At 38.0% G+C, this 27,608-nt stretch overlaps 1 protein-coding gene across 1 annotated transcript; it reads right to left on the bottom strand.

Moving 5' to 3' along the window:
- Positions 1 to 21,962: 21,962 nt before the first annotated feature.
- On the bottom strand, positions 21,963 to 24,337 carry LOC138868478 (uncharacterized). Its single transcript, XM_070146033.1, has 5 exons — positions 24,310 to 24,337; positions 23,902 to 24,191; positions 23,571 to 23,729; positions 22,604 to 22,770; positions 21,963 to 22,413 (listed from the first exon to the last, which is right to left on the bottom strand). The coding sequence occupies exons 1-5, from the start codon at positions 24,335 to 24,337 to the stop codon at positions 21,963 to 21,965; spliced, it is 1,095 nt and encodes a 364-aa protein (XP_070002134.1).
- Positions 24,338 to 27,608: the final 3,271 nt, after the last annotated feature.

Genomic DNA, 27,608 nt, shown 5'->3' with positions numbered 1-27,608 from the left:
CACAAGCTAGTTAGGGTCCAGATAATTTTAGCAAAAATCAGTCAATAATACCTAAGAACATATGATTAACACTCGAAAATCATGAAAACTTTGAGAAGACGAGTTTCAGTAAACCCTAGTTTAGAAAAGAGCGACTAAAATCAAAATAGTTACTCAAAACAGGAGATTTTTTAAAGGAAAACGTTTAATAACACTTGAATCGTCTCAGATTTATAAAGATCTAAGAAGAATCGAACAGTAGTGAGTCTATGGTTTCGAAAAATAGTAAAGATAAAGAAAAGATCGGTTAAAAACTCATGGATACACTTAGATCTAAGACAAATCTAAAGAAAAGTGGAAAATCTCAAGAGTTAGGGTTTCAGAGAACCCAAAGAAGTTGAGAAAATATTAGATCATTACCGGTTTTAGCCGGAAAGGCCGTGGATCTTACTCGAATAGCCATGGATAGCCGGAAAGTAGCATAAAAGACCATGGATAGAAGTTGAACAAGATCTGGACTAGATTTCTTCGAGATCTTTCCACGAAATCACAAAAGCGGTCAACCAGGAGACAAGTATACGTCTCAAACAGTCATAGGAATCCATGGGTTGAGTGAGGATCGAAGGGGATTGGTTGTTTTTAGGCGGCGGCGGCTAGGGTTTGAGTTAGCTTTCAGATAGAATTGGAGAGGAAAGGGATTCAAGGGCGGAGGATTGTAAAAAATGAGTTAGGTTAGGGGGTCGTTTGGGTTAAAAAGGTAAGGGAAAATAGGGGTCGTTGATCTTAGAGATCAACGGCCAGGATGAGATGGGTAGGTGGGGGTTCTGGGTTTGGGCATGGGTAAAGAGGGTGTGGGTCAGGTTTTAATTAGAATTGGGTTGGAAAATTGGGGTCCAATTTTGGTCTACAATTGAAAGCCAATTTGGCTATATTTTAAATAACCATTTTTTCCTATTTAATTTATAAAAATAGTAAATATTTTCTGAAAACTAATTTAAAGTACTAAAATGATTTATAATACATAATTAACAATTTAAAAATATAGTATCTAATTTTATACGTATAAAACATAATTAAATCTAAAAAAGGCTAATATTACAATTATGTGCAATTTAGCTTTAAAAATACTAGATGTAATTATAAAAATATGTAAAAAAATATATATACTTTAGCTATATTTTGGCATAGATATAGAATACAATAGAAGAATTATCAAAACAATAATTTTGGAAATAATTATTGGGGATTTTATGGATAAAAGGGAGAAAATAAATCAATTAAACCTATAAAATTATAAAAAACTAATAAAACCTTTGGACATGCTTATATATGCATATATATACTATTTTGAAGGTATTTTGCATACTAAAAATATATAGAAAAAAATTAGGTATCAACAACATATATGAGAACCAAACTTGTAGTATAGACTTTACACGTTAAAGTCTTGATATCCTACATAGCCACCTAAGCCAATATGATACTTAGTCATTTGTTTGGTTAGATTTCTTGCTGCCACGTTTTGGAGGGAAATTTTAGTGTTATCTCTTAATTTATTAATTAACTAGGTAATGTCATGTTACCCGATAATTAACTAATTACCCGCATAATTAAGAATTATCTCAAATTACTTAAAATACTACTCATTTTTTAATATACCTTATACATAATACTATCATGATCATATGGTATGGTACCTTGCATTGTACTAGTCCATAAATATTGGGTATTTTAGCTTGGGTCATATTTTATTCCAAAATGCCAAACTTCGACGAAACTCATTTTTTCGATATGCTTACCCTCTTAGCTTCATGAATTTACTTATCCTTTGTTTGAAATAGCGTGATACTTATAATCACTAAATAAATCTCATTCACGAACTCATCGATTAACTTACGATAAAACTTCAGCATACGAAAATATGGGACGTAACATTTCATTTTCGATGTTATATCAATTTACTTGTGGCGTACCTGCACGTACGAAAATATGGGGTGTAACAAACTTTGAGGAAGTTCAATGCTGTTTGGGTAATTGTGGATCGCTGACCAAGTCTGCGCACTTCATTTATGTGAGCACTACCTATTCTTCGGAGCGATTGGCGGAGATTTATATTAGAGAGATTGTTCGCCTTCATGGGGTGCCAGTTTCCATCATTTCAGACAGAGTCACACAGTTTACATCGCAGTTTTGAAGGGCCGTGCAGCGAGAGTTGGTCACTCAGGTTGAGTTGAGCACAACATTTCACCCTCAGATGGACAAACAGTTCGAACGCACTATTCAGATATTGGAGGACATATTACGTGCGTGTGTTATTGATTTTGGTGGTTTATGGGACCATTTTCTGTTGCTCGTGGAGTTTGCTTACAACAACAGTTATCAGCCAAGCATTCAGATGGCTCCTTATGAGGCTTTATATGGAAAGCGGTGTAGATCTCCAGTGGGTTGGTTTGAGCCGGTGAGGCTAGGCTTTTGGGTACAGACTTAGTTCAGTAAAGTTGATTCAGGAGCGGCTTCATACGGCGCAGTCGAGATAGAAGAGTTATGCTGAGAGAAAGGTTCGTGATGTATCCCACATGGGGAGAAGGTCTTGCTGAAGGTTTCACCCATGAAGGGTGTTATGAGATTTGGAAAGAAAGGCAAGTTGAGACCTCGGTTCATTGGGCCTTTTGAGGTACTTCAGAGGATTGGGGAGGTGGCATATGAGCTTGCCTTACCACTTAGATTGTCAGGTGTGCACCTAGTATTTCATGTTTCTATGCTACGGAAGTATATCGGTGATCCGTCTCATGTCTTGGATTTCAGCACGGTTCAGATAGATGGTGACTTGACTTGTGATATGGAGCCGGTGGCTATTTTGGAGCGGCAGGTCCGAAAGTTGAGATCAAAGGATATAGCTTCAGTGAAAGTGTAGTATAGAGGTCAGCCCATGGAAGAGGCTACTTGGGAGACCAAGCGGGAGACATGTGCCCGTGGGCCGGGTTTGAGTAGATTTAGTTAATGTTGGCACTTTTGGGCCTCGTAGGGGCTGTGTTACATGTTGAATTTTCTGTTAAATGCTATTTGCACTCAGTCACAGTTTTTACTCTAATATCATATCTCAGTCTCTATTGTTCTATTCGATGCCTCATATTATTGTTGTTTGGGCTGATTTTTCCTAATATCTGAGAGCCCGAAAGACTGGAGAGATTGATGACTGAGTGAGGCCGAGGGCCTGATTCTGAGGATATTTATAGGATCAAGATGCACGTCGCGGCATGTCTATTGATTTATGCTATGACTAGCTTGTTATAGCGCATGGGCTGAAGGAGCCCCTCCGGAGTCTACACACCCCCAGTGAGCACAGGTACCTACTAAGTGCGAGTGCCGAGTGATTGTGAGGAATGAGTGACTAGGAGGAATGAGTGATTGTAAGGTTGGAGTGATTGGGAGGACTAAGAGATGATTGCTTGAGAGACAGTATATGATTACATTATTGATGCACACAGTTGTCTTATATCCATGTTTTGAAAATTGTTGAAAGATATTCTTATCTGGTTTTACTTGAACTTGATTTAAACAAACTGATTTGACTTGAATTACCGGAATCTGGGAAGCATGACTATTTTCCTTTCTAAAATTATTGAAAATGAACTAAAACTATGTAGCTCATTACTATCTTCAGTTCCTTATTTATTATTGTTACTTACTGAGTTGATGTACTCACGTTACTCCCTGCGCCTCGTGTGTAGATCCAGGAGTTGTCGGTCGCGGAGGGTGTTGATAGTCCTCGTAGCTGATTATTGGAGATAGCGAGATGGTTGTTTGGCGTTTGCAACCTTGTTTTCTTCTTCTCTATCTTTCCTTTGGTTGTATTTGTATTTCAGACTTTGTTAGTCGTGTTATGTTCGGATCAGTTAAGTCTAGACGCTCATGACTTAGTGACACCCCAATGTCGGGCTATCTTTTTCGCATTTTATTCTGAGTTTAACTCTTCATGGGATTTCGGTTATGAAAAATGACTTTTGGTTTATCTTTTAATAAAATATAGAAGTGTTTTTGAAAGTCGGCTGACCTAGTACCATCGATAGGCGCCATCACGACAGGGTGGAGTTTTGGGTCATGACAATGTATTGTGTGGAGGAGTTCCACCTTGTTGCCTTCCTTATTCCCCTCACCACCTGAACAATTTCATTAGTAGTAGACATAATTTGTTATTAAAGATAAAATATGGAAAGTAAAAAGATTACTAGAATTTTCGGTAATGGAATCAATTTGTTTAACCAAAAATTAATTTTTTAGTGAAAGCAAATATTGAAATAAATCAGGATTCTAATAACCAAGTTTACTTCACTTTTTCTAATATAGAAAAATAATAAATATAATAGAAACTAAACACTACTGGAAAATGGCAGAATTCCGACCGTCAAAACGGTCGAAAATCGGTCGAAAATCACGAATTTTCGTCTACTTTCCGGCCGAAATTGGCCGGTCGGAAAAGAGTTGGTCGAAAATCAATTTCCGACCGAATCTATCGGTAATTTCCAACGAAAGTTGTCTGAACGTTCAAATGGCCAGATGAGCAAATATTCTCAAATTTCCGACCAAAGTGGTCAGAATTTACCGACCGAATCAGTCGCAATAATATAAATAAAAAAATTATTTATTTAAAATTAAATAATAAAAATATATAATTTTCGACCGAATCGGTCGGAAATTAATACTTAAAAAATTAAATTTTATTTAATTTCCGACAGAATCCATCGAAAACGGTTAAATATTAGTTATTTTTTAAAAGAATTTGGGCTGTTGTCCGACTGTTACCGTCGGAAATCAGTCAGAATTTTCTGTAAAACTGGGCAGAATTTTGCCCAATTTTGAGCTACACCACCTGTCAAACTATTACAATACGATAACACCAATAATACCAACCATTAACACAATCTAAACTAATAATACCAATCATTAACACAACTTAAACCAACAATACCAACTATTAAACCTAACTATTTTGGGCATAAAAACATCCAAATAGTAGCCCACATTTAATTTTAAAAACAAAACATAAAGTTATTTCTTACAATCAAGTTTATCAATCAACCAAAACATCACATCTAAACTACTACACATTAGATTCAGTTTATTCATCCTAATCATCAGATAGATCATGCACATGTTTTCTCATGAATTTTGCATCTTAACAAATGTTCCGAATTGAGAGTCCAATTGTTGCTTCAAATCACGAATTTTCTTTCTCATATCTTCCATATGTTCTTGATTTTGAGAATAAGAAGAATTGGCTAAGAGTGGGTTTGGATGACCTGTAGGTCGTCGACGTACTCCAAGTCCGTAGATTCTGCCTTTGTTTACTCCACTCGTTGCCTCTGTCCACAATAAAGCTATATTATCAGGTATTGGTTGAGTTGAAGGAGGCTAAGTTTGTTGTCATTCGTCCACCCTTTTATGATAATCTTCCTTAAATGAAAACATAACTATTATGTAAAGAAACTAATATTAATAAAGCATAAATAATTATGAAGTTAGTATTTTATACATGTGTCTGACCCACGCGTCTCCACCCAATGTTCCCTTGTACCATCCTTCTTCTTTTTCTTATATGTCTCCTCGAAGACCTCAGTGTGACTCATATCTCGCCCTCTTTCCTTTTCCTTCATAACAAAAAGTATAAGTTAGACATTACAAACATAAAATTCTATATGTAAAACCTAGAAAATTTTTATAAGTAATTACCAACCTTAATTTATGGGTCGTAAAACTAATCGAACCTCGAAAACACTATTTATTTCATTTTGATGTTGAAGATGCCATGTACACTTTGTCTGCAATATAAAAAAGTAACATTAGATGAAAACGTTAATTATTTAAATAAATGTAATCAATTTTTAGCCTAAATTGATTCCATATTTGGTCTCTGATATTGTATGTGTCCCCAAGAATTCCACGGCTCATGATAAAATAGCTTAGTAGAATCCACAACCAAATGTGTAGACTGAAAGGACGGCAAAAACTTGCATTAAAATTAACATATATATAATTAATAAACATCAAATAAATTCAAATATTTGGGATCTACAATAACAATTGTGCAAAAACAAAAATCGATTAATGTACAACAACAATTTAATAATTTAATGGATGAAACTGATAATAGATTTCAATTAAGCTTAATTCTATGAAAGTCAAAAGATATTAAAACAGTTAGGAGTAAGAAATATTGTCAAAAGTAGTCAACTAGCACTAAGAGTTTTAAAACATTCTTCATACATTCTCCTTTTAAAATTAGTACCTTCCTCAATATAATCAAATGAGATGAATTATTATATATGTAACAATTTTACAAATTAGTTAGCAAAATTACTTAGTAAAATTATCCCCAACATAGTAATGTTATCCCCAAATTAGTATGTAATTTACCAACATATAAATTTAACATATAAATTTAATTTAGCAATATATGACTCTAAATTACCAACATATAACTTTAACATATAACACTAAATTACCAACATATAAATTTAACATATAACTTTAATTTAACTACTATCAATAGTCATACATTTACTTTAGCTAACACCAATCAATTTTTAGAAACCAAACTAGGAGCAATTAAACAAAATTAATGTATTTTTTTAAAAAAAAAATAACAAAGGAGGGTGAGGGAAACTTACCTGGCAATGGAGGGTCGTCGACGGACCTGTAGCTGGGCGGCGGCGGCAGCTACTCTTGCTAGTTGATGGCTGCACGAATTTGGGTGGGGGGAAGTTTGAGTGAGAGAGAGAAGAGAGAAGGAAGAAAAGAGGGGAAGGAAAAGAATGGGGTCGCTCGAAGGTTTTTTAAAAAAACTTTCCGACCGATTCGGTCGGAAATTTGGTCAAAGTAATCAACCCTCGTTTTATTAAAAAATTCTGACCGAATTGGTCGCTACTTATTATTATTTTTTTATTTTTTTTTAAAATTGTTTCCAACCGAATTGGTCTCTAACAGTGATGCAGAATTTTCCGCCAAAATTTACGACGGATATAGACGGGATATTAGTCATAACTATTATTAAAAATTAAAAAATATATTTATGCATTTTCCGACCGATTCCGTCGGAATATTTCGGTCGGAAATGGCCATTTTTTAGTAGTGAAATATTCAATGAATAAAGGAAAGAAAATCTTATTGATAATTGTAGCTTCCTTCCAAGAAATGAGAGTATGAATCTTCAATCAAGAAGAAAAATAAGAAAACAAGATTGATATGTATTTCATAATTCCTTGATGATTGTAAAAAGTATGGTAAGAGGAGTTTATATAAGGATATAATATGTAATTACTTTCCACCACTTAATTCATGCATGTTACTAATATTAACTACATTAATTGCCCATTACTCAAACTATCCATAATAGTTATGGTAATAATAGTCAATTGCGTATAATCAGGGATTATGCTGATTCCTTTTCTATATTTACGGCTGTTAATGAATCTTCCTCTTTTGTACTCTTCATGCATCCCGTGCATATATTTTCTTTTCCGATTATTAGATACAGTATCAGTGTAAACAATTTCGTGAGTATTTTACCCTTGCGCCATTAGTCCTATTTTACTGATGATCTTATTCAAATGTCACCTGTCAATATATCATTTATCCACGTGTCATATCTATTTTTCTACCAATACATTCAAACTCTAAAGAACACATATAATATTGTGAGTTAACTACTTATCTTTTAATGCTTTGATAGTTTAAATTGCTAGGTAATTCTATATGTATTCTTGGCTTATAAATGCATCATTTTTATTAAGACATGTGCCTTCAGAATTTGAAAATATTTTACGGAAAAATTTTGTTATGGTAATATCTTTTTGTATTCAAAATCAAATTCATGAAATATTTATTTGGTTTGGTTGATTATTTACAATTTTTCACATCCAGGCTTGGAAAAAAAAACTGATCAAGTACTGCTAATGCGTATTTCTTCCCCGTTTTTCATCCTAGAAAATTAGTAAACTTGTTAAACTTAATAAAGAGTACAGTACTAATGGCTAGCACGTCAGAATCTTATGAAAATTCTTTCAGACAATTCGTATCCTTTGCATTTTAGTTGCTATTTTTCTCCTCACTTGGTACTGAAATTTTTTCTTAATTTCTATTATTGTTTTCTACTCTTTTGTGGTCTTGCTCCTTTACTATAACCTCCATTGACCATGCTAAAGTTATTTCTTCTGATTTGTGGTGATAAACACGTTGTTTGCTAAGTACGGCAAGCAACACCAAGATAGTGAAGGGTTGAAATAGTTTAAGAATGAAGAATGAGGTGCCTACAAGTTTAATTTACTTAAGAGTTAACAAAAGACTTCACACGTAATATATTTTGCATTTTGTTGGTCATTTAGAGATATAGTTATGTATTTGTCATGACACATAAACTATTAAATATGTATAATCATGCACAATTGGAGGAAAGAAAGATGTATGGCTGTCCAACTGCTTCTGCTAGCAGAGAATGTGAGTTATAAGTCCTTTTTTTAATTAAGCCAATTGATAATAGGTGAATTTAACTATAATTAGGCCTTAAATAACCACCTTCTTATATAGTTTGGATGATAAAAGTGATAATAAAATGCTCTTAGTAGTGTTTTTCATGCTTTGCAGGTTTTATATGACCAGAGAAGGCTATGGAGTACTTTTGGGATCAAATATGGAGAAAAAGAGGCAGATCGTAAAAATTCCGTCAAGTAAACCACGCGAAACAGCTCAAGTCAGAACTGAAAGAGGACTGTCGCGGTTCCACCGCGACCGCGGCAGAACCACGGTAGAATATGGCTGCAGACAAAGTGAGAATCAGATCCGCGGCAGAACCGCGGCGGAGGCGGAGAACTTCAGGGACTAAAGTGCAAAACACGGAATTTTTAGCCCAAAACCCTATTTTAAACACTAGACTCCGCCCAAGAGAGGCATGTATTGTTTTAGAGAGTATTTTGGCAAGAAGAACAAGTGTGAGAGATCACCCAAAACATCTTGGTTTCTTCTTCTCTTTATTTTTCTTGCAAGTTTTATGATGAATATTGTTTTAGTTTATTTACCCATAGTTATGAGTAGCTAAATCCTTTGTCTAAGGTTTTGATGGAACCTATTGGGGGATGAACTTCTTGTTTATGTGAATACAAATTGCTAGTCTCAATCTTTATTTGTTCAACTTTGTGTATGTTGTAGTTAATTGATAGGATCCTCAATTAGATGTGCCTATTTAGTGCGCATAACTCGGGAGAGAGTACATATTTAGGTTATTGTTGAACAACACCACTCCCAAAGTATAAGAGGGATCTATAACTGCGGGTTTAAAGGCAGGATTAGGGATAACGAAGTCTTGAGTGCAATCTAAAGTGAACCGTGTTAATTAGAGCTAGCTAGTGTATCTCGGGAGAGTGCATTGAGTATATTACTGTGATAACTCGGGAGAGATTTACGGTAAGATGAGCGTTCATGGTTGATAGAGAGGTGATGGCCAATTTGTATGAAGCATAATACATAAGTGATTCCATCAATAGGGGAAGTCATTACCTTAGCGTTTTCTCATTGTTGTTTACAACCTGAACATCCTTAGTTTACAGCTGTTTATTTACTTGCAATTTTAGTTATTGAAGACACCATCAACTGTGATTCAAACGTTTGGGGAAATTGGTTCTCAAGAGTTTAGTAGGTCTAAAGATAGTGATTGATAGGTAAATTCTCTGTGGATTCGACTCTAAGCAGAATACTCAGGTTATATTTGCAACCTTCGCATTGTCCTTTTTATAAGGCATAGTTAGGCGTGATCAAATTTTGGTGCCGTTGCCGGGGAACTAATAGAATTATCAATTACCATTGATAGAAATACAAAAAATTTTAGTGTAGTCAGTTTTCTCTACACCAAATTTTTGATTGAAATTTTTTTATGGTTGTTGACGTGGTTGCACAGGTGTATGCCTAGAAACTCTATGAGGACTGGAGAACTACTTGAAGGACTCTCAGACCCCGAGAAAATATTCCGTATACCGAACCGTGCCAACAAAAGACTTCAACAACCTCATCAAACACACAAACTCGAAATTGACATGGGTGACGTAGACAACGTCAACGGAAATGTCAGAGATATGGCACCTCCTGTGCCTGAGGCTGCACTATATGACTGGGCACAACCCACAGCTGACAATCAGGCCACTGCCATTGTTGTGCCCGCGATACAAGCTGAATCGTTCCAGATCACGAACAACATGCTGCACTTGATGCAAAACAAGGGACTATTTTCTGGGGCACTAGCCGAAGATCCTCAGCAGCACTTGAAGAACTTCCTGTCGATTTGCAAAACTCAAAGGCAACCCAACGTAACTCCGGAAGCAATCAGGCTATTATTATTTCCATTCTTGGTGACAGAAGCTGCTCAGGTCTGGCTAAACTCACTCCCCATAAACTCTATAGAAACTTGGGATGAGTTAGTCAAGCAATTTCACATCAAGTTCCACCCGCTCAACAAAACAGCTCAACAAATTGATGAGATCGGGAGCTTTAAACAGAAACCAATGGAGACACTGCATGAGACATGGAGCCGGTTTAAAGGAATGTTGGTTATACGTCCACACCATGGTATTCCAGATCAGATGTTGGGACAACGGTTTTACATGGGACTGTCAGATAGCATGAAGAACATTGTAGATGCCTCGGCTGGTGGGGCATTTTTGAGCAAAACTTGGAGAGAAGGTCAGAGTCTGCTTGACAAAATGGCTCAAAATTCGGGGTGGACGACGAGGAATGCACCTATCACTCCAATGGTACACTCAGTGCCTTTTGACCCATCAAATTCCATGGCTGAAAATGTGGCGACCCTTTTGACACAGATGAGCATACTTACCAAAAAGGTGGAGGAATTAGGGCAGAAACAGCAAGTGCACATTGTAGATACTACCAATGGGGGCTTGTGCACATCGTGCATTAGTCAGTCAGTTGGTAATCCTTGGAATACAGAACATGATCATCATCATCAGCACCCTGAAGACATGAACTATATTTCAAACTATGGAGGCCATAGACAGGGCAATCAGAATTGGGGTCAGCAAACTCAGCAGCCATACAGACCACCTCAGCCACAGTACAACACTGGAAACATATGAGGTATGAGACCTCTCAACAATATGGCACCTTATCCAAGGCCACAGGGGTACAACAATCAACAGCAAGGATATCCCCCACCTCAGCAACAACATGGTGGAAGGCAAGAAGATGGGTTCACGAGATTTGAAGCAATGATGCAGCAGGTTATTGGGTCCAATGCAAAAATAAATGAAAGAGTAGATGCACATGACACAACAATCAAAAATATTGAAGTGCAATTGGGCCAAATATCAATGTCTCTAAACAATCGTCCTCAGGGGACATTACCTGCAGACACCCAGATTAATCCAAAAGATCAGGGCCCAAAGCAGCTGATGGCGGTGAGTCTCCGTAATGGCAGGGATCTAGATGTAGAACAAGAGAGAGCTCGAGAAAATATACAGGCTGAGACATTCATTCCAGTGCCCATTGAGCTGGATGAATCTACGATACTAACAGAAGTGATAGTCCAGCCTGCTCAGGAAGAAAAGAACATTCAGCAGGAGACCGAGAAAGTAGCTGAGCCAGTTGAAGAGCCAGTAGTTGAAATAGATTCTGATAAAGAGAAGTCCCAAGTGATTGGGAAGAAGAGACCTCCTGTACCCTTTCCACAGAGGCTGGCCAAGCATCAAAAGGAGGAGCAGTATAAAAAGTTCTTTGAAATGCTCAAACAAATCCTGGTAAATATTCCACTGATTGAAGCTTTAAAGGAGATGCCTTGGTACGCAAAAATGATGAAGGACTTGATGTCCCGGAAATTTAATTTTCAAGACTTAGCTACGGTTACACTTACTCAGACCTGTAGTGCAGTGGTGATGAGACCTATCGCTGAAAAGCTGTCTGATCCAGGTATCTTTACAATTCCATGCAATATTGGGAATTTCGCCTTTGCTAAGACGCTCTGTGATTTAGGGGCCAGCATTAATCTTATGCCCCTGGCTATCTATAAGAGGTTGGGCATTGGGAGAGCTAGACCCACCTCCATGTTGTTGCAGCTGGCCGACAGGACTGTGAAGCGTCCATTCAGTATCCTTGATGATGTGCTTATTCAGGTGGGAAAATTTGTGTTCCCTGCAGATTTTGTGATCTTGGATTGTAAAGTGGATGAAGAGATTCCTATAATCTTAGGAAGACTATTCTTGGCCACGGGGAGAGCTCTGATTGACTGTGAGACTGGGGAGCTCATAATGAGACTCAATGATGAGGAAATAATGTTCAATGTGCAGAAGTCTATGAGGCGACCAAGTGAGTTCGCCAATTGCTCTCTTATTGATGTCGTGGATGTAATTGTAGAATCTGATGATGAGGTGTTGACAATTGAGGACCCCCTTGCTGCATGTTGGATGAAATTAGATGAAGTGAATGGTGAGGATTTGGCGGAATGGGTGTTGGCATTGGAAGGTAGAGGGTTCTGGGAGAGAAATATAGAGTTTGAGCCCTTGCACTTAGAAAAGAGAGAAACTCCTCCAGCTAAGCCATCCATTGAAGAACCACCAAAGCTGGAGTTAAAGTCATTGCCAGCCCACCTCAGGTATGAATTTCTGGGACTTGACTCCACATTACCTGTTATTATCTCATCTAGTTTGTTAGATGTACAGGTTCAAAAACTTTTACAAGTACTAAAGGAGTGCAAAACTGCCATAGGGTGGACCATGGCAGACATCAGGGGGATCAACCCTACCTACTGCATGCATAAGATTCTGCTGGAAGAGGGGCACAAACCTTCCAGGGATCATCAGAGTAGGCTAAACCCCAACATAAAGGAAGTTGTGAAGAAGGAGGTGATAAAGTGGTTGGATGCGGGAATTATTTTCCCAATCTCTGACAGCAGCTGGGTGAGCCCAGTGCAATGTGTTCCTAAAAAGTGTGGCATGACGGTTGTGACAAATGACAACAATGAATTGATCTCAACAAGAACCGTCACAGGCTGGAGAATTTGTATGGACTATCGAAAGTTGAATCTAGCCACCCGGAAAGACCACTTCCCACTTCCTTTCATTGATAAGATGTTGGAAAGATTGGCAGGGAGGTCACACTTCTATTTTCTGGATGGGTACTCAGGGTACAATCAGATCTCTATTACACCGGAGGACAGAGAGAAGACCTCCTTCACATGCCCGTATGGCATTTATGCCTTTAGACGGATGCCCTTTGGCCTATGCAACACACCTGCCACATTCCAACGGTGCATGATGGCCATATTCACTGACATGGTTAAGGACATAGTGGAGGTGTTCATGGATGACTTCTCAGTGGTGGGCAATTCATTTGATGAGTGCTTGATAAATCTGACGCGTGTGCTGAAACGGTGCATCGAGACTAACTTGGTTCTGAACGGGGAGAAGTGTCATTTCATGGTACAAGAAGGCATAGTCTTGGGGCACCCGGTGTCAAGCAAGGGAATAGAGGTGGATTATGCGAAAGTTGATGTAATAGCAAAGCTGCCTCCACCAACTTCAGTCAAAACCATCAAAAGCTTCCTTGGACATGCCGGTTTTTACCGGAGGTTCATAAAAGACTTCTCCAAAATCGCCAACCCCATCTGTAAGTTGTTAGAAAAAGATCACCCGTTTTTGTTTTCTGATGATTGCAGGGTAACATTTGAGGAGTTGAAAAAGAGACTGGTCACAGCACCCATCATTGTTTCCCCCAACTGGGAGCAATCGTTCGAACTAATGTGTGATGCCAGTGACTATGCAGTGGGAGCAGTGCTGGGCAAGCGGAAAGACAAACTGATGCACCCAATCTACTATGCTAGTAGAACGCTGAGTGGAGCCCAGTTGAACTACACTGTGACTGAAAAGTAGATGTTGGTTGTAGTCTTCGCGTTTGACAAGTTCCGATCCTACCTGATAGGGTCCAAGGTAATTGTATATACTGACCATGCAGCTCTCAGGTACTTAATAGAAAAGAAAGAATCTAAGCCACGCCTGATTTGTTGGGTGTTGCTATTGCAAGAGTTCGATCTTGAGATTCGTGACCGTAAGGGCACTGAAAATCAAGTCGTTGATCATCTATCACGACTTAAGGGAGCTAAAAATGTAGTTGAGGTTGAGGAAATACTAGAAACTTTTCCAGATGAGCAACTGCTCACCACCACTCATCAGGAAGCGCCTTGTTATGCAGACTTTGCTAATTATCTGGCTAGTGGTATAGTTCCTCACGACCTTTCATCGGTCTAAAGGAAAAGATTTTTTCGTGAAAGCCGCTAGTATTACTGGGATGAACCTTAACTGTTTAGAATATACCTTGATAATATGATCCGGAGATGCATCCCCGAGATAGAGCAATTTTCTATTTTGCAGGCTTGTCATGCATCGACGTATGGTGGACACTTTGGAGGGGTTAGGACAGCGGCAAAGGTGCTAGAGGCTGGATTCTTCTGGACGACAGTGTTTAAAGATGTGCACCTATGGGTGAAGGGCTGCAATGAATGTCAGCGGACCGGGAACATTTCCCGATGCCACGAGATGCCCATGAACCCAATTCAAGAGGTGGAAGTGTTTGATGTCTGGGGGATTGACTTCGTGGGTCCCTTCGTCAGCTCCTATGCCAATAAGTACATTATTATTGTTGTAGACTATGTGTCCAAATGGGTGGAAGCTTCGGCACTACCCACCAATGATGCAAAAGTGGTGGTGGGATTTCTAAAGAAGAACATATTCACCCGCTTTGGCGCACCACGAGCAATTATCAGTGATGGAGGCACTCATTTCTGCAACAGGGCCTTTGAAAAGTTGCTTGCTAAGTACTATGTGCGCCACAAGGTGGCTACTCCTTACCACCCGCAAACTAGTGAACAGGTTGAAATGTCTAACAGAGAAACCAAGAGTGTGTTAACCAAAACTGTGAATGCCACAAGAACTGATTGGGCGAGGAAGCTAGATGATGCACTCTGGGCTTACAGAATTGCCTTCAAAACTCCAATTGGTATGTCACCATACAAGCTGGTGTTTAGGAAGGTCTGCCACCTGCCAGTGGAACTTGAACATGAAGCGTGGTGGGCATTGAAACAGCTGAACTTAGACATGGAAGCTGCGGGCATGTCAAGAGTCACTGAATTGCATGAGCTCGAGGAGTTCAGATATCTTGCTTTTGAGAGCGCAAAATTTTACAAGGAGAGAATGAAGAGGCTGCACGACCAGAACATTGTTGAGAGAAATTTCAAACCCGGGGACATGGTATTGCTATACAACTCAAGACTACGTCTGTTCCCAGGTAAACTTAAGTCACGATGGTCTGGACCATTTCGAGTAGTTGAAGTTTTCCCTTCAGGAGCTGTTGAGATTGCCACAGAGAATGACTCTCATACATTCAGAGTCAATGGTCAGAGATTGAAGCCATATGTGGGCATGAGCGAGAGAAAGGAAGTGTCTGAGCTGCACCTGACTGACCCACTGAGGTCGAGCGAGCCTTAAATGCGCTCATCCTGCATCGTGTCGGGATGTTAAATCAGGCGCTGCATGGGAGGCAACCCACGAAATTGTTGTAAGTGTAACACATTATATAAAAAAATTAAATAAAATCAGACAACTGCCCAGACCGCGGTTCCACCGCTACCTATTCAGGCCCAGGTATGCAAAAAAATAAATTTTTAATTCATCTCCCCCCCCCCATTTTTAATATGTGACAGAACCGCGGCAGACCCCGTCGGGCCCAGGTATGCAAAAAAAAAATTTAATTCACCCCCCTTTTTCTAATTCACCTAATCCTTCACCCACCCCAAAACAATTATTCTCACTCCCTATTCAGAAACAAAATGACTCCCCCCCAAAAAAAACCCAAATCCTCTCTTCTCTCTCTCTCAAATCCCTCCCTCACTCCCAAAAACAGCCATTGTTATCTTTTCCACACCTCCCCTCACCACCACCCACCCCTTCAAACCTTCATCAAGTCATATGGCTCGTAAGAAGCAAAAGAGATCGGCAGGCACGTCCCAACAACCTACATATGATGTCTTAAGGTTCGAATCAGAATTGGCAGAGGACGACTTTCATGCCAAGGCCTCAAAGAGCTTCATCCCTGAGATTCCGATTGACAGGGCGGCCCTCCGTGCAGAAAAGGAGGAGATGTATGAGGAAATCCGGCGGAGGGAAATGGAGTTCTTATTTGATGAACCTGAAACGGTGAACAGGATGCTTGTAAGAGAGTTCTACGCGAACTGCCCATCACATACGTTGCGGGAGGTGACTATGCGGGGCAAATTGGTAGATGCCTCAGTTGAAACTATTCAACAGGTGTTGCGGCTGCCCCGGTTTACTGGTGACGTTGACTATTACCAGGATGCACCAGGAGTCACTTGGGATATTATGACTGATGCACTCTGCACAAAGGGGCAACCAATCTGGATACGTGATCATATCACCCTGAACTCCAATTCATTCACCCATTTGGCTAAGTGTTGGCTCACTGTCATTTGCAGCCGGTTCTTACCCTCAGGAAACACGACTGACGTGAACTTCCAAAGAGCCCTCTTGACGTGGTGCTTCGTCACAAAGAAAGATTTTGATGCGGCAAGACTTATTGGTGATGAAATGATCATACGGTCCCCGCTGAGGTCAAAGGGATTCTACTTCCCCTCCCTGGTGACTACATTGTGCCTACTGAAGAATGTCCCCACCCATACTACTGATGGAGAGTTGCCCCCTAAAGCAGCTTTCAGAGCTTCGGGCATCAGAGTGGGCAGGAGTACCCGCACCACCATTCAGATCGATGATGAGGATGATTACCCGGTTCCCATGGCACCATCCAAGAGATCCTATGACACTGCCGGACCCTCTCGGCGCCCCCATGCTGGGGCAGGCTTATCCAGATCACAGTCCACCCAGCCTATATTGCGTACTATGGAGGATGGGGTCGCGGATCTTCGCACCTCGGTGGAGGGCCTACACACGCGTATGGATGTCATGTCTCAGCGGCAAGCCAGGTTTGAGAGCCGGTTCATGTCCTGGTTCCGTGCTTTGGGGAGAGCTTTCCATGTGGACCCCATCACTGTCTTCGACTCTGATTGAGGCTCATGGAAGTCTTCTTACCTTTCTGCTCATTATTTTTTATATGACATGGGGACATGCCATAATTTTTAAGTGTGGGGTGGGAGACTTGCTCGGGTAATGTATTGTAGTGTATATAGACATGGTGTATGTTGTAGTATTTGATTGGTCTTGTTGTGTATAATTGACTGTACTCACAATAGAAGTAACTGACTTGGCCCAACGACGGACACTTGTCGACGGGTCTCTTGAGGGTCAAAGTCGGATTTTAAAAAATATATAAAATAAATAAATAAAAAAAATTGTAGAGGACTCTTCCTGAGGACGGACCACTTGGATAGTACTCTCGAGGGAAGTAGTCCATGTGGTTTCTTTATTTTTTATCTTTTTTTATCTTTTTTTTTAGGTAGTGTAGTAATTTTCCTTGGTTTTTCTGTTGACCACGGTTCTTTTCCAAGGGATTTTCTTGAACCGGGTTAGGTAGATTTTTCGTTTGTAGTTTTAGGACCAAAATGGGTGAAGGCTAGAATGCAACCCTCGATGTACACACCTGAGAATAACAAAAACGAACATGAGGGTACGACGTCTAGGCTCGTTTGTAGACTCATAAATCTATGCCTTAATTTTGCACATCCTGTCTTGCTTGAACGCTCGTATGAGTGTGTTGATAAACTGATTTGGAATGAGTTACATGCCAAGTGTGTGTGAGCTATTACTGGTATTCTATGCTTGCATGTGATACCTAGAACTTGCCCTGTGTGTTTGCAAAGCGAAATAGAAGCTGTTTGGTTTTAGAGATGATTGAGGCATTTCTTTGTGTAGCCTGTATATTTGTGAATCCACCTATATATATTGCCATAGTTAACCCCTTTGAGCCTGAAGCTTGTTCTTTGATAACACTATAATGACCTATATCCCTGTGTTTGAATAGTTTGACTGTTTGAACTTGTACCTCCTAGAAGCACTTGAATTACTAAAGAACATACAAAAGTCAAAGTGTGGGGTGGTAAGGAAGTAGGAAAAAGGGGAATCAGGAAAGAAATACTTGAATGGTGCAATAAATTTGTAAGAGAGATCAAAAAAAAAAAAAAAAAGCAGTTGCACCTAAAGAAAAGTGGGGGTCCCTATGAACTAAAATGTGGAAGAACGAGTGGGCTAAGCATGGAAATTTAAATAAAAGGAAGTGTGTAGTAAAAGTGCTTAGGGAGGTTAGTCACTATATCCAAATATATCCTACCCGTCCCTTAGCCTACATTACAACCAAATAAAGACCTCTTGATCTTTGACTGAATAGCTCGATTAGTAGAGTACTACACTAGGGGAAAGCTTATGGTGTGTCTGTGTGGCATGTGAATGTTCTTTGCTGAGAATGAGTGAATTCTTCCTATCTTTGGTTCCTTGTTGCTTGAATTTTATGTGTGTGGAACTTCTCTCAGAATTATGATGTGAGGGCATGTGACTCAAGAAGAAAAAGTGAGTTTTTACCTTTGTTAGAGTAACTAGAGTGAGCATGAGTGTGTCATGGTGTTAGAGTCTTCATCTGAGGCGTGACTGTTGCACTGCTTAGGTTGTTCCTTCGTAAAGTGGGTAATGCATCGAACGATTAGGCCTAGAAGTGTGGTTTAACTTGCTCGAGGACGAGCAAAGGTTTAAGTGTGGGGTGTCGATAATCGGTGAATTTAACTATAATTAGGCCCTAAATAACCACCTTCTTGTATAGTTTGGATGATAAAAGTGATAACAAAATGCTCTTAGTAGTGTTTTTCAAGCTTTGCAGGTTTTATATGACCAGAGAAGGCTATAGAGTACTTTTGGGATCAAATATGGAGAAAAAGAGGCCGATCATAAAAATTCCGTCAAGTAAACCACGCGAAACAACTCAAGTCAGAACTGAAAGAGGACTACTGCGGTTCCACCGCGACCGCGGCAGAACCGCGGTAGAATATGGCTGCAGACAAAGTGAGAATCAGAGAACATGTTTGGCCGCGGTTTGACCGCGACCGCGGCATAACCGCGGCGGAGGCGGAGAACTTTAGGGACTAAAGTGCAAAATACGGGATTTTTAGCCCAAAACCCTATTTTAAATACTAGACTCTGCCCAAGAGAGGCATGTATTGTTTTAGAGAGTATTTTGGCAAGAAGAACAAGTGTGAGAGATCACCCAAAACATCTTGGTTTCTTCGTCTCTTTATTTTTCTTGCAAGTTTTATGATGAATATTGTTTTAGTTTATTTACCCATAGTTATGAGTAGCTAAATCCTTTGTCTAAGGTTTTGATGGAACCTATTGGGGGATGAACTTCTTGTTTATGTGAATACAAATTGCTAGTCTCAATCTTTATTTGTTCAACTTTGTGTATGTTGTAGTTAATTGACAGGATCCTCAATTAGCTGTGCCTATTTAGTGTGCATAACTCGGGAGAGAGTGCATATTTAGGTTATTGTTGAACAACACCACTCCCAAAGTATAAGAGGGATCTATAACTGCGGGTTTAAAGGCGGGATTAGGGATAACGAAGCCTTGAGTGCAATCTAAAGTGAACCGTGTTAATTAGAGCTAGCTAGTGTATCTCGGGAGAGTGCATTGAGTATATTACTGTGATTACTCGGGAGAGATTTATGGTAAGATGAGCATTCATGGTTGATGGAGAGGTGTTGGTCAATTTGTATGAAGCATAATACAGAAGTGATTCCATCAATAGGTGAAGTCATTACCTTAGCGTTTTCTCATTATTGTTTACAACCTTAGCATCCTTAGTTTACAGCTGTTTATTTACTTGCAATTTTAGTTATTGAAGACACCATCAACTGTGATTCAAACGTTTGGGGAAATTGGTTCTCAAGAGTTTAGTAGGTCTAAAGATAGTGATTGATAGGTAAATTCTCTGTGGATTCGACTCTGGACAGAATACTCAGGTTATATTTGCAACGTCCGCATTGTCCTTTTTATAAGGCATAGTTGGGCGTAATCACCAATCACCCAGGCTATTATCACCTGTGGTATTGGGGGTTTGGCAAGACCCCTAACGTGTCTATATATGCAAAAAATAGTTTACATACGATGGAGGGGGACATGGACCTTACCTCGTGTACGTCTTTCTGAGAGGATAACTACTATACACCCTACCTTTCATAATTGTCAATCAAAAGTTTCAACTAACAAAGAAATTCGCTTTGTCATACCTAATTCTAAAACTAGGCAACTGCCACTTGTCTAATTGAAAAGGCCCCTTAACATTTCCCGGGAGCTGTTAATAATTGTAATAATAGGAGTTATTACCAGATGCAACTCTATTTTTGTCTAGCATATCTTCCACTTGAATGGCTTCCCAGTAGCAATGAGCTATGTTGACCTCTGTTTGATTCATCATCTGTATCATATCTTCAGCAATCTTTGTAGTTTCAGGTTGTTGGTCTTCTTAGCTATGAGAATATTGGCCACTATCTGAGAGTCTACCTCCAGATAGAGGTTATTATACCCCTGTTGCAAGCACCATTGTAAACCTAACTTGGCAGCCATGACCTCCGTACAATTGTTAGAGCTACCTCTAATAGTTAAAGAGAAGGCTATAATCAAGTCACCTTTGTCATCTCTCACAATGCCTCCTAGACCTGCTTTCCCCGATTCTTTTCTAAAGCTCCCATCAGTGTTTATTTTAACTCTACCAGTAGGTGGTTTCTCCCATATGACTTGCTTCCAAGTAGCTATAGGTCTCCATGTTTCTAGCCTTCACAGAAGGATGTCCTAGGCCAAGTAATTGCACAACTAGGGAATGCCATTGATATAGCTGCTTGAATAGTCCAGCTAACCTGATACTCCACCTTTCTTATAAAGAAATTTTTCTGTTCACCATATCTACATCAGCTCCAATTCTTCCATATTTCCCAACATATTTCTATAGGTACAATATAGAAGATGAGCTTATGCGCATTGTTTCTTGGCTTTACATCCCACCAATTATTGAAAATTCTTTTGGCAGGCCATCTATCATGTCTAATGCCCAATGGAGCTCCAAAGAACTTCCACAAGTATGTAGCAGCCTCACCTTATATAAAAGTATGTTGCATAGTGTCCACAACTGGATTGTTACAACATTTACATCCAGAAACAATATGGTTCCCAAACTTTGCTAGAACTTGATCAAAAGGTAGCTTGCCAAAATATAGTCTCCAGGCCAAGAAAAAAAGTTTGAAAGGAATACAGTTATGCCACATATTGTTTAAAGCTTCATGTTTCTGCTTCGTGCTCCTAATAAGGTGCCAGGCATTCTTGTTGGAGTACTGACCATCTGCAGATGCATTCCATATGGCATAGTCCTCTTTATTTTGATCTCCAATATCAATATCTGTGATAAGTTGAAAAGCTTGATCATTGAGTATATTTTTCAGCTTATCTAGGTTCCATCGATCATTCATAATGAATTCCTTCATTGTAATTTTCTTGCTCATTCCCATGGTAAGAAATAACTTTGCAAGCACCTTTTTTTGTCCAGTTATCCCACGTCCTTATTAATTTTTCATATCAGGTTCTTCTCCGCTTCATCTCTCATCAGTGTCATATGTTTCCAAGCATACGAATCCCCAGATGACTATTGTTTAGCTACAGAGTATGCTTTGATGCAGTACTTAGCTCTCATAAAATAAGCCTGTAATGAATTGTGAGTTCTGAACCTCCACCATCTTTTCATAGCAAGAGTGTTGCTAATATCCTCAATTGATCTTATGCCAACACCACCTTCATATTTTGGGAGGCATAACTTCTTCCAGGCACTCCAATGATAATTTTATTTATCCCCTGAAGTTCCGCAAAAAAACTTTGGAAAAAAGTTGTTTCTATCAATTTGAGTGTACCTTTAGGAGGACTCATACCAGATAGAGTTTAAATAGGGAGAGATTGCAAAACACTCTTAATGAGGACCATTCTTCCCCTACAAGTAAGCATCCTTCCTTGCCATCCATTCAATCTTTTAGTTATTTTAGTAACCATGTTATCAAAATGTGAGAGTTTCATCCTTCCCACATATAGTGAGCAACCGAGATAGTAAAAGGGAAAGTTCTTCTCCATGAAACCCGTGACTTCTCTCATTCTATTTATTCTGTGTGCCCTTGCTTTAGGGTCAGTGAGAAAGAAACTTTTGCATTTGTTTAACTTTTGCCCAGATGCTTTCTCATATCTGGTGATCTGTTGCATGACTAATCTCACTGACTTGTTGTGCCCACTGCTAAAAATTACAATACCATCAACATATGCCAGGTGATTAACTTGAGGTCCTCTCTGGTTCATGTGAAATGGAGTGAATTCAGGATTTGAGTGTAGTCCATTTAGTGACCTAGATAATACTTAAGCAGTAATAATAAATAAGGATGGTAACAAAGAGTCTCCTTGCTTGATTCCCTGAGATGAAGTAAAGAAACCCCCTTTAATGCCATTAACAATAATAGAGTACAGACATCATATATTAATCTCCATATGATGTCAACCCCATCATATATTAATCTCCAAATGATATCAACCCATACATCATCGAAATTAAATTTCTGAGAACTGAAGATATAAAAGTCCAAGACATTCTATCATAAGCTTTTTCCATGTCAAGTTTAATGACGATGTTGCCTCCTCTGTTCTCTTTGCCAATTCCCTGAATAATTTCTTGAGCTAACATCACATTTGTAGTAATTAATCTACCCTTCACAAAGCCACTTTGATTATTAGATATCAACTTAGATAGAATACAGTTTAACCTTTCAGCCAAGATCAGTGGCGGACTCAGGATTTCGCGCAAGCGGGTTCAGTCAAAGACGAACGTATCTAATAGCATAAGTAGTGTCGGGTATGACAAGTACGGTTTGATCATTTTATTATTCTTTTTTGCTATTAATGCAATCTCAAAATTAAGTCTTTTAAAGTTGCTACTCTATAATTTTAACAAACCTGAAAATATTTCATAAAGGTTATAAAAGATTATTAAATTCTATTTTAAAAATTATATATTTAATTTAACAAATTTTACTTCAAAAAATTTAATTCATTAAATATAAGAAATAAATAAATCTAGAGTTTTCCTTGTTATTTGCAGAAAAAAGAGAACAATAGAAGAAGTGAAATAGTAAAATGACAAAGGAAAGAACATGAGAGTAAAGCGATTTCCTTGTTAAAGCGGGTTCAAACTCTTTTTATAGTAGTAAATTTCCTCTTTTAAATGTAATTTATCAATATATGCAGTATAATTTTTTGATGAAGCGAGTTCAACTGAACCCCCTTGATACCATGTGGGTCCGCCTCTGCAAGATCTTTGAAATGATCTTAGTCGTAAAATTTGTAGACTGACAGGCCTTAATTCCGAAAAGTTTGAAGGAGATTCTACTTTGGGTATAAGTACCAAGAATGTATGAGAATAAAACTTGATTAAATTCTTGCCATTGAAGAACTCCTGAACAAAGTCCAAAATATCCTCCTTGATGATCTCCCAACATTTTGAAAAAATACCCCATTAAAATCATCAGGGCCGGCAACACTATTAGCATTAAGCTTAAAAATTGCTTCTCTAACTTCAATGATACTAGGAATAGATGTTAATAGCTCATTATCTTCTACAGAAATAATTCCAGGAATGCAATTCAGAAGTGAATGATCTGTAATAGTGGCCTGAAGATTGAAAAGATTTTCAAAGTGCTTCACAACAGCTTTATTAATCGTATCGTCCCCCTGAACCCACCTGTTTATATGGTTCTTGATTCTGTGCAAGTGCAATCTTCTTCTTTTATCTCTTAGAACACTGTAAAGATATCTATTGTTATAGTCCTCTTCCTGAAACCACCTGAGATTTTTGTTTGAGCAAAGTTTCCTGTAATCCCATCCATTTCACATATTCTACATGAGCTTTATTCAGTTCTTCTTTGTTAACTTCTGTATTTTGTTGGAGATCTAGCTCTTCCAGTTGTTGTACCTTAGATTCCCAACTATTGAATTTTTCATATATGTCCCCAATGCTTTCTCTAGGCCACTGACTAAGTTTCCTGCTCAATGCTTGCAACTTACTCTTCAATCTCCACATTGCATTACCACTGACCTGCATGCTCCAAGAGCTCTGTACCACACCTAAAAAATCTGATTATTGTTTCCAAAAATTTAGGAATCTAAAATATTTGATCACTTTTTGTTTCTCGCTATGACACTTCATGAGTAAAAACCTATGGTCAGAACCTGTCGTCACTAAGTGTCTTACATAGTTGTGCTGAAATTTCTGTGACCATTGGTTATTAACAAGAATTCTGTCTAGCCGTTTCCTTATTCTCTTCCTTGGTCTCCTGTTATTGCACCAAGTATATTTAACCCTTACATAACCTATATCAATGAGACCCCAAGATCCATTGTAGTGATAAAATCTAAACTTCTGTGAGCTCTATGAGGTCTCCCCCCAAGCTTCTCTTCAGAATCCATAATAACGTTGAAGTCACCTCCAATACACCATGGACCATGAATACCACAACTTATATCTTCTATACTTGTCTAGAGGTCTTTCTACTATGTGAAAGTACACTAAGCATAAATTGCAGTAACATCAATTTACCATACTGATTAATACTCAGAGTAATTTGTTATTCTTGATTAGCAACCTCCGCTACTTGATCATTCCAATAACACCAAATTTGGCCATTGACATTAGCCAAGCAATGTTGAAAACCCAAAAATCTTTTATAGCCTTCTATCTTGTTACTATTAATAAAGGGTTCAAAAATAGCAACAAAGTCATTATTATTTTTGTTGATGAGATTTTTCAATTTGTGTATGGCCTTCTTAGACCTCACACCCCTAATATTCCCAAATATTGCACTAATCATGGAAAGCTAGTGCTTGATTAGCTAGTTTTTGTTCCTTCCCTCTGAGACGAAGTATTGTAAATATCGAAGTAATTTCCATGTGAGATGAAGTATTGTAAATATTGAAGCAATCAACTTTTTCATCGCTATGTACGTATTTTTATTTACTTTTATTTGTTGTTACATATTGAGCAGTAGCTTTTAACTAAACAGCGGATGGTTTAAGGATGTGAAAATAAATAAATATTATTGTGATCAGGTTCGAATTATCAGTTATAAGCATCTGATGATATATCTTTGGTGAAAAACGCACTAAATAGATATTCTGTTAATTTATCACAAAAGAAATTAAGAAGACAATTGAATAATTTCAGTAATTGGAGGCAACCTAAAAGTTACTTAAGTCATCCGAGGACTTTTGTGAGTTAATTTGTTTTCCTTTATTGGATTAGCTTAATGGGAGTAACATTCATCATTTTCAAAAAATTTATGCCTTTTATTTTATAACTCAAATATAGCTTTTAATAATATTTACGTAAATATTTAAATATTTATTGATATGGGATTTTGCGCATGACCAAACACTAGTTTAATGTAAATATTCTTCTGAGTTACTACTTCAGAACTGAATGGAGAACAAATCTGAAATTGAAAAATTTATGAAAGAACACATTACTTCTCAGTTAACTGGTAATAGGATGTATTTATGTGGCGTGTTTAGTTTTGGTAGATATATAGGATTCCATTTTTATATTAACATCGATTTAAAAGTCTTGTTGGCTAAAATAGCTGCACATGTATCGATAAGTTTCCAAATACATAGTTTACAGACCTTGCAGTGAAATTCTTTTGATACACCTTTTTCTACGGAAAATCTTTTACACAATTTTTTTTAGAAGTGTGTCTATTATATACCATTTCGGTGTTTGACTACATCTTCTTAAAGATTGCTATCACACGTACCTACCAGAAGGGGCAGATTTAGGGGGGAGGAAGAGGGTTCACCCAAAACCCCTTCATCAAAAAATTACACTGTTCATATTTATATTTTGACTATCCTTAATATAGATCAAAAGCTTGGCTTAGTGGTCAAGTGGAGTCAAAGTCTTTGTAAGGTTGCTAGTTCAATTCCTACTAGCCACATCCTCTTTTAATTTTTTAACTTTTTTTCATCCTCTTTTAATTTTTTAACTTTTTTTTTAAGCCCATTAGCAAAAGTCATGCCTCCGCCACTGCCTATCAGTGCCCGACACTTGTCATAAATTAAGATGAAAAACATAATAGAATCCCCCCCCCCTCCCCTCTTCCAAAGAAGAAAAAAAGAAAAATACCGAAGAGCTCCTTCTCTTCATCTTTCCAACCCCATCATCTTTTCTACCATCACCGCACCACCACCAACCCTTCCGCCATAAACACCTTCTTCCCTAACTTTACATTCAAGTTTTTGACAATTGTTTAACAAGTTTCAACACCATCTATCACAAATCCTTATAATAAATTTCAAATTCGAGCTCAAACTCAAAGCTTCCAACTTTTCCAATGGTGTTTTTTAAATTTTATCGAAATGTTTTTAAGTAAATCAGTGATGGTGTTGGAAAAGAAGACGAAATTGGGGGGGGGGGGGGGACAAAACGGTTTTGAAATTTGAGAAGAAGACATGGGTTATATTTTTTTTCTTTAATTTGAAAAGGAAATAGTTTTAAACGGGGAAAAAACTTAAAGGTATGCTTCCAGGAATTTTTTTCTCTTCTGACATGAATCTTTTAGCTTCCGCGCCTGTTTTATGCATAACATATGCGTGTGCCATGTAACAAAAAGATGTGTAATAGACATATTTCTAAAAGGCTAGTGTGCAAAAGGTTTCCTCTAAAAAAACGTTTTCCAAAGGAATTTCAATGCAAGTTCGATGAAATAAATTATATATCTTGGCTACATTTTTCTTTAATTTCTAATTGCATTGTGGGTCAGAGAAAAATTAAAGAGAAATGAGAAGAGGGCAACAAGAATCGAACTCATTCGTGTCTCACCATAAGCTTCCTGGTTAATAGGGGCGACATTCAATCCAAAAAGATACTTTTTTTTATCAATTTTTAATATCAACTTATTGTGATAGTTCTTTTATGTGCATCATTTATTATTAGGGAAAAGAAGTATCGACTCTAAGAAACACTGTCATTTCTAGGAGTTAAAATTAAATTAGTTGCAACTTCTATCTTTAAAATTGGAATTTGAAAATTAATTATGTTAAGGAATTTAATTTCTGTTTTTATCTCAGTTTTGTTTCTTCTGTTTCCGAAATTTTTTTTAATCACCTTATTTTAAATTCAAGATATATTAGTTCAAATAAATTTATTGGGCTAATATAATTGAATTAATTATATAAGTCCAATATATATGAATTAAATAAATAAGTCTTAATCCATTGGACTAGTTCATTTAGTTGGGCTACAAATGATGAGTCACTTCATTAGGCCCAATAGTCCATCTTTCTAGAGGCCCAGTTTGGTATCACAAATCAAATAAATAATGTGGAACGCCAAGTCAAACGGAAGAGTCAATAGCATCATGCCACGTGCCATAATGACAAGACATGCCAAATCACAATAAAAGACCAATGAAATCGCGCCACGTGTGCAAGTGACATGTTCTGTCCAATCAAATGCGGCCTTATCACACTTCAATTTGATTAGTAGAAAAGAGTTTA

The sequence above is a fragment of the Nicotiana sylvestris genome, chromosome 5, assembly GCF_000393655.2.
Source record: "Nicotiana sylvestris chromosome 5, ASM39365v2, whole genome shotgun sequence".
NCBI lineage: Eukaryota > Viridiplantae > Streptophyta > Magnoliopsida > Solanales > Solanaceae > Nicotiana > Nicotiana sylvestris.
Note: the sequence above shows the minus strand (reverse complement) of the source record. Positions and strands in the feature narration are given on the sequence as shown.